Here is a 12,622-nt window from a genome sequence, read left to right on the forward strand (position 1 = left end):
AGTTTATTAATACAGAAAAGAATACTATTCCCAACATGTATGAGTGCCAGATGGCTGTGCTTGGTATACAGCGGTACTGACAGTTTGGCTTGGTGACGTACGGGACTAGCTTTTGCGTTTCATTATTATTATTTTTTTTAATGTGGTTACATTCTATGAAACAATGTATACAGCTGTAGCTGAAGTACTGAGATACATTTGCCATAGCCCATGCTTTAAATATACATAACGTATTGATAAATAATACTAAAACGAAGTTAGTAAAATCGTTTTTCTTAAAATATATATTTATTTATTTATGTCTTACCTCGACACAACATAATATAAAATACAAAAAATATATATCTTAATAAAGAGGCAAGTTTAAATAAAACATTAATGCTACTTACATTTGTTACCAACATACATACTTTAAAAAAAAGAAAAAATATATTTTCAGATTCGCCTGCTAATTAAACCGCTGCAGTCCCTTTAACTCGTTGAATGAGTCAAAAACACAGTAAGTCTACCCTTGCTGAGATCGTCTGTCTCTTTTCAATGTACTTTTTATTCACAAACGCCCAGTTTTTCGTTTTTCCGGTGCGGTGAGTAAGTCACTGGAGGTAGGCTGCATGTAACTTGAATACATTCCACATTTTTACGACTGAATAGATTTCTGAAAGCCCGTGGAACTCTTGACCATACACGACGTGAAAGTATTGCCTGAGATTGTTTGAAAACAGATTAAAGTTTGGCTGTTTTCAGATTGGAATATAGACGCAATCATCCCGTGAGGGCGCAAGTCAAACGGATTCGTACAAATGAATGCTACAGGGAAAGTCATTGCTTGGAACAGAAGCGTTGCCGTTTGTGTGTGTTAAATCCAGATTATCGCTGGATACTGATCTTTGAAATCTAGCATAAATCGAGGAATTCTGACTGCCCTTGACTATATTTAACCAAAGAAGACGGTGGACAAAAAATAAAAGCCTGGTGTGTTTTGGAGCGCTCTGCCTATTGAAAGCACATCAGGCACTACAGTTATATAATGTATTTAGCTGCTAAACTCCTCCTATAAACGTGCTGAGATCATATAGACAAACCCACTTGCTTCAGAGGCATACCACGTACCAGTATCACACATCTATAAAAGCCTTGTTGCATCTCAGCTGGGGTATCAGAAACTGGCTGCTCCATCCAGGTCTGAACAATTAAAGGAATTATACTCCACAGACACACACAGCAACTTTGACAGAAATGGCACATTCGTGGGGATATGATGCCGATAACGGTGAGGACCTAATTTTAAGAATGTTTGTTCATTTGTAAAGCCAAAAAGTGAAAATGGGATGAATGAATGATGAACGTGTTGCAAGTGAATACAATTAACATATTAATATCCCACTGCTTTGTAGGCTACATATTGTTGTGTTATGTCTTATTATTAAAATTGGAATGTTGTTTATTTTCCTGAGCTGTTTAATAGGAAATGGCAAATTGCTATTTAATAAGAAATGGCAATGCCTGAGCTATTTAATAAGAAATGGCAAATTGCCCTTTACAAAAATGTATCATGCTTTTTAAATACAAAATTCTTACTTAGCTAATTACAAAAGTATCCCAATGATATGATAGTTTGGATATATGTATATATTTTGTCTTATTCCTTATTTATTTATTTAATTAGTAAAATGATATCTAACTATGCTGTGATTTTTTATTATTATTATTTTGTCTTTTCAGGGCCAGATAAATGGGGTGATCATTTCCCAATTGCAAATGGACCCAGGCAGTCCCCCATCGATGTAGTCCCGTCAAAAGCACAGTATGATCCATCTCTTAAACCCCTCAGCATTCAGTATGATCCTGCCACAGCTAAAGGCATTCTGAACAATGGACATTCCTTCCAGGTTGACTTCGTTGACAGTGATGATCGCTCAGGTTAGTGCATTTTACAATGTGTATAAATGCACCAATACAAATTCTGGGTTGCCAGACTTAAACAAAACCAAACAACAACAAACAAAAAATGTAACATTATTAAGTTAATGAAGAATACCCATATCATCCTTAAACAACATGCAGGTATCAGGTGTGGGTGTTTTACATTTCCTTATTCCTATGATAAACATTAATTGAAACAACAGCCCCCCTAAAACATACTGATGGATCTCAATGTCAAGTGGCTGTTGAATTTAGCAGTGATCCTTTTAGGGAATTTTAAGAAGTATATTGCATATGTTTGTATTTTCATGGTGACAGTAATACATTTAGTGTTTAAATAAGTTATATATAATTCTGCTTCTATTATTCAGTAACACAATAATAACCATGCATTTTGTAGAAAACTACAATATTTTCCACACAGTGCCTGTTTAAAGATTAGTGGTTCATGAACTTGCACGGGGAAGCAAGGAATAGATGACAGAAATCTGTGAAATAAATATATTGCAATACTTTTTGATGATGCATACATTACTAACTAACATGACAGTTCGCCAAGAGATGAGTTTTTGGCAAACAGACATAACTTCTTCTGACATTGTAAAAATTGGTTTGTAAAGTTCATTTATTCCGTGAAGAATCAGGGTCCCGAAGTTAATAATAAACTCATGTTAATGTGTCACTTCCTAACATATATACACAGCATTATTTATAGAATAAATATATATTCAGGTGCATTATTTTCACACCATGAAGTGCAGTAGGCTTCTTCTGTTACCCTTGATGGCACTGTATGCATTGGCGCCCGTAGCTGTACGCACATTACACACTGTGCATACCTTTGGTTTGCAAAATGTTGTCATAAGTGTGGACTCACATGTAATTTTGTGTGATCAGTTGACATGAAACAGACATAGAAGTGTACTGTTTGTTTAGTGGTAGTAATGAGCAAATGGAAGCAGTTTTCAAAAAGAGCAAAAATCTCTCTTCTGATGATCCAGAATGTCAGAGGACGGTAAGTGCACATTTAAAGTTTCATTTGTATTTTAATTTTGTCAGTGTTTTATATTAAATTTAATAATACATTTTCCTAATCATAATTGCCAAGTTGTATTATTAATATTATTATTATTATTATTATTATTATTATTATTATTAGTAGTAGTATTAGTAGTAGTAGTAGTAGTCGTAGCAGTAATAGTAGTATCATTAGCAGTTGAAGCTGCTTACAACCCTACAGATTAAATTAGAATTTGCAGAAGGTTTACAGTCTTATGTAGTAGAACTGTAAGATTATAAGAAGCTACATTGTTGTTTTATTTTTTTATTTTATTTTTTTAACTGCCTGTTTTGTCATAACGTAACATAAAAAAGAGTATGTTTATACTCCATGCTTAATGGATGAGTAATGATTTGTTGTAGTGATTGTGAGTAAAATGATTAGAAATGGAACCAGCATAACAGATTTGTGAGAGAGTTTTTCCCCTAGTTTAAGTCTGTATTTCAAATAGGTTTATTTATAGCTTTTACTGTTGTCTTCGACTATTTAACTGTCACTGTAGTTGCTGTTCTATCTCGACGGTAGTGCGCTGTGTTTTTTCATTTTTAGAAAGGGAAACAGTGATGCGATTTGATTGCAGTTTTCTAAGGTGACAGTGTCGGTGCTGTGAAACAAAAATGCAGGCCTTTGATTGGCTGAAACACTTTACCGCATAAGAACATAAGAAAGTTTACAAACAAAAGGAAGCCATTCGGCCCATCTTGCTCGTTTGGTTGTTAGTAGCTTATTGATCCCAGAATCTCATTAAGCAGCTTCTTGAAGGATCCCAGGGTGTCAGCTTCAACAACATTACTGGGGAGTTGGTTCCAGATCCCCATGATTCTTTATGTAAAAAAGTGCCTCCTATTTTCTGTTCTGGATGCCCCTTTATCTAATCTCCATTTGTGACCCCTGGTTTCTTTTTTCAGGTTGAAAAAGTCCCTTGGGTCAACATTGTCAATACCTTTTAGAATTATGAATGCTTGAATCAGATCGCCGCATAGTCTTCTTTGTTCAAGGCTGAATAGATTCAATTCTTTAAGCCTGTCTGCATATGACATGCCTTTTAAACCCGTAATAATTCTGGTTGCTCTTATTTGCACTCTTTCTAGAGCAGCAATATCCTTTTGTTGCAAGGTGACCAGAACTGAACACAATATTCTAGATGAGGTCTTACTAATGCATTGTAAAGTTTTAACATTACTTCCCTTGATTTAAATTCAACATTTTTCACTATATCCGAGCATCTTGTTGGCCTTTTTTATAGCTTCCCCACATTGTCGAGATGAAGACATTTCTGAGTCAACATAAACTCCTAGGTCTTTTTCATAGATTCCTTCTGTTATGGATTTTCTTGTTGTTACTGCATTTTGTAAAGCACTTTGTGATGGTGGTCCACTATGAAAGGTGCAATATAAAATAAAGATTGATTGATTGATTCAATTTCAGTATCTCCCATATGATATTTATGATGCACAGTTTTTATTGCCTGAGTGCAGTACCTTACACTTTTCTCTATTAAATGTCATTTGCCATGTGTCTACCCAGTTCTGAATGCATGGTGATGCAGAGTCGTTATCTGCATGAGATGGGATGTTGGTTTGATTCAGTTTTGTGTACCATGTGCAATATTTCAGTATCTAAGGACTAGAAATAAAAGCCAAAGTAGGCTACAAGTCCCAGTGTAGGCTACTTTTATGTGACCATTTATGGCTTTTCCAGATGTCAAATAAAAAATGCTCTAATGCATAAAAATGAATTCCTTTTTTTTCTTCACCTTTAGTGCTTAAAGGAGGACCAATCTCTGGAACCTACCGACTGCGTCAGTTTCACTTTCACTGGGGATCCTCCGATGAACACGGCTCAGAGCACACTGTGCAAGGGGTGAAGTACCCTGCAGAGGTGAGCTTTCATGGGTGAAAAAGTGTGTGTGTGTGTGTCTAATATATATATATATATATATATATATATATATATATATATATATATATATATATATATATATATATATATATATATATATATATATATTATAGTTAAAATAATTTAACATTTAGTTCTTTATAAAAAGTCCTTACAATTTCTATAAACAGATTGCATATACTTCTAAATGCACTGATAACAATGATATTATGGGTATCATGTTACCATATTATCATGGTTGCTTTGTTCTGTGGTGCGGATTTTAAAATTTGATTTGTGTCCTTTGTTTAACAGTGGGTCACAAAATACCCTTTTTTATATTTCTTTCAGCTTCACTTGGTTCACTGGAATTCTGGAAAGTATCCAAGTTTCGGTGAATCTGCAGCACAGCCTGATGGTTTGGCTGTTGTTGGTGTATTTCTGAAGGTCAGTTATAATGTCAAGTTACTTTAAAAGGAAAGAAACTACTTTAAATTATCCAGCCTAGATACAAACACATTCTCGGTTTTACCAAGAACTACATTCGTCACTTTATAGGGCTGTGATTGTACCGCAATGGGTCTGTTTTTATGTGACTGATCACCTCATTATATAAATAATGAAGTGCTTACTTCTAGGTTAACTCGTTATTTATTTTTTCTTTTGCAGATTGGCAATGCCAATCCACGTTTGCAGAAAATCATTGATGCTTTTGATGCAATTAAAGAAAAGGTAAGAAATAACTAATCATCATAAAATAATGTACATAATTCTTTGCAAGTTATGACCAAATCTATCCCAGTTATATTTTACAAAGACTCTACAGGTGGAGGGTCACTACTTGATTATGCCATTACTTTACAGTGGCGCAACAGTAACAAAGCCATAACACAGAAAGCGTGTTTCAAGAACTGTATTACAAACATATTATTATTATTATTATTATTATTATTATTATTATTATTATTATTATTATTTTATAAACATGTATTCTTGTGATGGTAACTGTGGCACTGATGTGTTCTTTCAGGGGAAGCAAACCTCTTTCTCTGACTTCAATCCAGCAACTCTGCTCCCAGGTTCCCTGGATTTCTGGACCTATGATGGCTCACTGACCACACCCCCTCTGCTTGAGAGTGTGACCTGGATCGTACTCAAGGAGACTATTTCTGTCAGTGCTGAGCAGGTTAGTGGATGGAATCTGATCTATTGCAGTGCTACTGGAATGTCATCTGTGGCACTTTGTTTTCTTGCTTGAGTTTTATAATTTGCAATCCTCCCCCATTTGTACCAAACACTGGGACAGAAAAAGGTAGCTATCATCAAAACACAATTGGTATGGCAGAGAATATTTCCATAGTAACCACTACAGCATAGCCGTTATGCTTGTTTTATTGGTTCCTTCACTGGAGTCAACATGTAAACCTAGACATTTTTGGTCACCTAATGATACAGTTGCACTATAATGCTGGGATCATGTTTCACTTAATAACATGTATCCTCCCATACTACAGCACATAGATATGTGGTGTGCAGTTCTACTGTAATTGCTCATACAGTTCTCAGGACTGACTCACGTTTTAGAGATGTATACATTAAGTGTCTTTCTTCACAAGATGGAGTTTTAGTTGTCAGCACATAATGATACATAATAATACATAGCTGTTTAAATGAATCATTTCAAAACTCAGCATGTTACAGCAGGTATCTGTGAGGCAAGGTCAACCAGCAGCAGCACAAAGGACTGCTGTATCAGTTTTGAGGGGCCACATCGTCAAACGATGCCGACTTTAGAATGTAAATGAATCAGCTGATCATTTACAATACACTTGCTTTTATTAGTAGCTACAGCAATTGCTATGCTAATCCAGGTATGTAGGTTGCTACAGAAACGTCTCAGTAAAGGGAATAATAGTTTATTAGGCTTACTTGTCTGCTGCAGCTCAAAGTAAAATTTCTAGGGCAAGTATACTTGTCGACAGAATTCAAAGGATATGTGACAAAAGAGCTCACTTCTGATAAGTGTGTGCAATGAAGTGGCCATTAAATGTGGTTTCATGCTACCAGATAAATAGGCAATTCTGGAATGCACTTAAGTCAAACAAAGAAACAAAATAGGACATAAAAAAGAGAAATGGTACATTTCAGATTTTTATTCTTTATATATAATGCTAAACTGTAGGAGAAAATTCAAACAATGCATGCATAACTAATCAATAATAAAAGTTTTATGTATTCATAAAATATGTTGTTAATTTCAGCTGCTATAAATTATTGCATTTACCTTGTTTGGTTGCTTTAAAATCTATTTTTAATGTGTGTCCAGTATCTGACATATTGAATTGTAACCTTACAACTAATGCTTGTGAAGCAAACTATTCCAACAACTTAAGGCCATCACATCATATACATTGAAGTGATGGATGAGGATACTGAGGAAGCTGTGTGGTCCAGCGGTTAAAGAAAAGGGCTTGTAACCAGGTCCCCGGTTCTAATCCCAGCTCACTGACTCCCTGTGTGACCCTGAGCAAGTCACTTAACCTCCTTGTGCACTGTCTTTCGGGTGAGATGTTGTAAATGACTCTGCAGCTGATGCTTAGTTCACACACCCAAGTCTCTGTAAGTCACCTTGGATAAAGGCATCTGCTAAACAAATAATAATAATACCAAGGAACCATATCCATTGTTGAATAGTAGTGGGCATTGTTATAGTATATAGTATTGTAAAACAGAAATGAGAAAAGAACAATATGATGTATCAGATTACAGTACAACACAGTAGAGGATACACTTAAGGAAGTGAAATCCAGCCTTCACCGCAGGAGTTTAACAGAGGAATAGAATACAGGATTAGAGGACGGTGAACGTGTGTGTGTGTGTGGGGGGGGGGGGGGGGGGTAATATTGACACGAGTAGAAGTGAGCACAATGAGGCTGGAGCTGAGCTCTGTTTATGGACTGTGTGTGCTAATATTACCCCAAAACAGGCACTTGCAGACCTATAAATCTATTATACACTACTTTATAGCTATATTTATATTCTAATTATTGCCAACCATTATTTAGTCCATTGTCAATGCCCTTATCCAAGGCGACTTACAGAGACTAGGGTGTGTGAACTATGCATCAGCTGCAGAGTCACTTACAATGTCTCATCTGAAAGACTGAGCACAAGGAAGTGACTTGCTCATGGTCACACAGTGAGTCGGTGAATGAGCCAGGATTTGAACCACGGACCTCCCCGTTACAAGCCCTTTTCTTTAAACATTGAACCAGACAGCCTCCTATATGATTTGGTATGATTTTTCTAAAGCAGGTGATGTCAACTGTGCTGATATGGAAAACACAGCACAGTAAAAACTGAAAGTGGCACGATTTGTCATGAATAGGGTTTCTCCGGGATGTGTTGTGGAATGCAGAAGGTGAAATGTGCACTCTGATTGGCTGAAAGACCCTGAGCAGTCTATAATGTATGGTGCCCAGGAAGCTGATCACTATTTTTGAATGTCTTCACAGATGGCCAGGTTCCGTAGCCTCCTGTTTACAGGGGATGGTGAAGCACCTTGCCACATGGTGGACAACTACCGCCCACCACAGCCTCTGAAGCAGAGGAAAGTCAGAGCCTCTTTCAAATGAAGAGCTCGCCGCTAGCATTCCAGGCTGGCTATTTGAAGAAAGTATTGTAGCCAGCACAAATGAAACTGGACCGTCTGTGTAGAAGAGAAGAGTTTAGCCAGTCAATGCATAATCCCTTTCCCCTAGCATCAGGATCACGGCAGCTTAATGAAACGTGACATTCAGTGCAATCACTTCTGATTGGTCTTGAACATACTATAGGCACAGTCTAAGCCGCATACGAAGCCTCAGCTGAGCCATTTATGCACTGAATTTCATCATCACTTTGGATATCTATATATTCAGCACGTATGCAAGTGATAGATTAATTTGTATTTATAGGCATTCTGTCTTTTTAATGCAATATTGAGTTTTTTATTACTGACTATAAGAAAATGTGTACAGCATTCGTCTGTAACATGTTCATGGTAAGCACTCTTACTTCATTCCAGAGTATAAATAATGTCATACTATTGGGAAAACAAGCTAATACAGAGCAGCACAACATCCTTGTCATGTTTTCTTTTTCAATGTTGAGCACATAAATTAAAGAAGAATATTTTAGTATTGCAAAGTGTTATTGAAGTTCAGCCATTAAGTGGATTATGAATTAGTTTATATGATTGTGTCTTAGTTGTTAAAATGAAATCTTGTTGAGCAATAATGTTTGAAGAATACAATAATGTTAAAAAATACTAAATAATGTTTGGTCATGCCAATAAAAAGGATATAGCATATTTCTGCTTTTGAGTTTTATTTTGTGCACACATAGAATGCTTGAACTATAGAATGAAAAAATATTTAGTTACTAATGTACAGTTTTTGTGACACTTGTTGATTCCAATAGAAGGTGGATAAAGGAGAACTTTCAGTGTCTTTATTGCTTCCATGCTAGACCAGGCCTACTAAATTAGATATTTAAAGCAAGTTGTTTGATTTTTGTGATGAGGTTTTTTTTTTTTCTTAGCCAAATTATTATTCATATAACTAATATCACAGTATACAGAAAAGTAATCTCTGTCAATATTGGGCTTAATATTTAATATGAGTATACCAAAATACAACGAAAGGCTAATACTTTCGGTGAGAATTTTGACAAAGACAATGTGTCACAGGAAAGAATGACATCCATCTCATACAAGCAGTATAGGATATGTCATGTGAAGCAAGGAGCAGGGGTATGCTAGCGATGCCTGTGCACATTAGATCAATATTGTACCTAGTAATAGCACTTAATCAGCAGTCCTAGTTTATATATGTAAACTCATTTAATTTGGTTTATTTTTTATAAAGCTGGCATGAATAACTATACTGTAGCAACTGCCGTTTCTCATTGATGAGGGCCTCAAAAGAAGCATGTACTGAGACACCCCAGTCATGCGATTCAAATATTACATCCATTGGTATTTTTCTTTTTAGTGTAAATTGAAAAAATATATAACGTTAAAATAATTATCATAGTGAGCTAAGTGTTTTATGGTTCTTGTTCTTTTCCATTGGATACAATTTTTAGCTAAAAAGCTATAAAGCATCGAGTGGCATAAAAATATTAATATCTGGTAACAATATATCACGTGGTGTTAGCTGCAATTTAATTACACTGCAATTGTCATTGTGGTTAAATAATGCAGCCTGCTTACCTGCGGATAAAATGCAATTAAACTAGATGAATTGCTTACAGTCAGAGCACAGCAGTTTACATTGATTTAAAAGATTTCAGATGATATTGTGGTCGTCACAATTTCAACAAAAAACTGTAAATATTTCACTAAAAATAAAAACATTTAGTAATTTCCTTTTTTTCCTTTGTTTCTTTATCTATTTTTAATAGGGGCCTAAGCCGATTACAGGGCCGCCTCTTTATTAAAAAAAAAAAATAGAAAATGTCAATACATCTCAGTTTCTTTATACACAGTCTACCTTCAAAAAATAGAAAAAGTGACAGCAAATAGTTCATTTTAACAGATCTAAAATTCCTGTAAGAGTTTTTCTGAGTGGTTATAAAAGCAGCACTTTCTCTGTTGCATCTGTAACCCAAAGATTAGGTTTTGCTACGTCACTCCAGATAATAAAGAAACCGCCATGCTTTAGCCACTGATAGCCTTTCGCTTCTTCTGTAAGTTATGCAATGTCATTATACAGTGGGTATACTTTGGGGAAATTAAGTTGCATTAAAAACTGAAAACAAAACCACTTTGTTACTCATCATCGTTACCCAAGTAGCATGTACCAGCTGATCAGTGTAAAGCAGTTTTTGAAGCAGTACACATTTTATGTCTCTTCATCATACAGGGAAGGGGGTTGTTTGTAATTTTGTAATTTTAAACAAGTTCATCCATTCTTTCATCATTTTATCTTTACTATGTCTTTGCACATAATAAAAAAGCAATCAAAGTGGTGATACCGACTGTAAAAATGACCTGTATGCAAATGTACCTTTATTGGGGTATCTCTATAAGGTCATAACAACTTGCCCCACACAAAATTATAACAAAATCAGGTGTATGACAAAAAGTACTAGGACATAGGAACTTCAACCTACAGACTTGTGTCAAATAAGAGGCAACACACATTTTAACACGGTGAGCATGCAGCACCGACTTGCTTGTATACTGTACAATGTTCCCACAATCTTTATCCTTTTATTATTTTACTCTCTAGACCCATACTGTAGAATACATGACCGCATAAATTTTGCATATTAACCAGAGACAGTTTTTTCATGTTTTAATTCCACCTGTTTTAGTTCCCCTGTACAAGAATAAGGAACACAGAGAAAGAAGGGGATGATCCAACTCAAGGTTAATAAATGGACGGACCTTGGTGAGAATGTAGTGGAACCACAATGGCATTGTACATTAAAAATATATAAAATATAAATATATAAAAATAAAACAAGAGACAACAAGAGGCGTTTGTTAGTTTGATATCAGTAACATTCTTTCATTCATTACTTGCATGATGTCGTAAATATAGGTTTGTAATGAAGGTATCCTTCTGTACAGGGAAGAGTTGTGTGATGCACTGCCGTTACAGGTTCTGTTTCCTGTTGGTGAGATGAGATGAGGTTAAAAGCTCTATAACCATGAATGCAGACGAGCCGGTTTGCCCCCAGCCTCCGATCTGCTACACTTGTAAGCAGTTGCAATTCTAACAGTCATGTACAGATTCCTAACACTAGCACAGAGGGCAATCCTGTATTGTCTGTTATATACTGTGATGGTATTGTCAGAATATTTGTTAGCATTGATGTTTTGCCTACATAACGCAAACACTGGAAGCAGCAATTCTGTTTCTAAGATTGAAACACAAAATCACCTTTACTTTTAAAAAATAATAATAGGTTTATGGCTGATTTAACTGGTATCCTTTATTTGGGGGGGGGGGGGGGGGGGGACTGCAGTATAATATACAGCAGCACGTCAGGTTTTGGAGCGCTTCGGAACTGCAGTATAATATACAGCAGCACGTCAGGTTTTGGAGCGCTTCGGAACTACAGTATAATATACAGCAGCACGTCAGGTTTTGGAGCGCTTCGGAACTACAGTATAATATACAGCAGCACGTCAGGTTTTGGAGCGCTTCGGAACTACATTATAATATACAGCAGCACGTCAGGTTTTGCTTGTTCACCTGTTTTTTTTTTTTTTTTTTTTTTGATGGAACTCGCTCAGATGGTATAAGGAATACATTGCATTGCCATGCTGGAGAAATAGGACCTTAGCACTGGGTCATTTAAGAAACAGGAAGCCTTTACATAAAAGGATACAAGTTGCATTGGTATGCTAAGTCACAAATCATTGCTTCAACAGTTGTTTTCCCTTAAGGTTTATGTCTCCATTTTCCTTTAACCTAAAGCCTACTATGTGTCCTCGCCCAACCCTCCCACACACAGGTAATTGTTTGCTGCGCTTCAGCGGCAACTACTTTGACAAGCAAACTTTCAAAGAGTTTTGATAAAGAAAATATGGACTAACAAAATGGTAGAAAAAGAATTAAGTCCTTAAATCTGAGAATCAAGAGGGCCATATGGTTCTTTAGTATAAGTGCCACAAATCAGGTTCCAATGTCAGTAATTGTATATTACTTGTATAATTGCATTGCATGCATTGTAATATTATTATTATTATTTATTTCTTAGCAG

At 35.8% G+C, this 12,622-nt stretch overlaps 1 protein-coding gene across 1 annotated transcript; it reads left to right on the forward strand.

Moving 5' to 3' along the window:
* The first annotated feature begins 1,104 nt into the window (after positions 1–1,104).
* LOC117400453 (carbonic anhydrase-like) lies at positions 1,105–9,215 on the forward strand. Its single transcript, XM_034000455.3, has 7 exons — positions 1,105–1,270; positions 1,723–1,920; positions 4,746–4,864; positions 5,216–5,311; positions 5,534–5,596; positions 5,895–6,050; positions 8,380–9,215. The coding sequence occupies exons 1-7, from the start codon at positions 1,237–1,239 to the stop codon at positions 8,497–8,499; spliced, it is 786 nt and encodes a 261-aa protein (XP_033856346.1). The 5' UTR covers positions 1,105–1,236; the 3' UTR covers positions 8,500–9,215.
* The last annotated feature ends 3,407 nt before the right edge of the window (positions 9,216–12,622 follow it).

Source organism: Acipenser ruthenus, chromosome 4 (genome assembly GCF_902713425.1).
Source record: "Acipenser ruthenus chromosome 4, fAciRut3.2 maternal haplotype, whole genome shotgun sequence".
NCBI lineage: Eukaryota > Metazoa > Chordata > Actinopteri > Acipenseriformes > Acipenseridae > Acipenser > Acipenser ruthenus.

What these genes read in the sequence shown, in the direction of transcription:
- LOC117400453 (XM_034000455.3), top strand. Translation starts at nt 1,237, where the DNA reads ATGGCACATTCGTGGGGATATGATGCCGATAACG. An exon ending in GGGATATGATGCCGATAACG is followed by an intron (nt 1,271 to 1,722) that starts GTGAGGACCTAA and finishes TTGTCTTTTCAG; the next exon opens with GGCCAGATAAATGGGGTGAT. An exon ending in TTGATGCAATTAAAGAAAAG is followed by an intron (nt 5,597 to 5,894) that starts GTAAGAAATAAC and finishes GTGTTCTTTCAG; the next exon opens with GGGAAGCAAACCTCTTTCTC.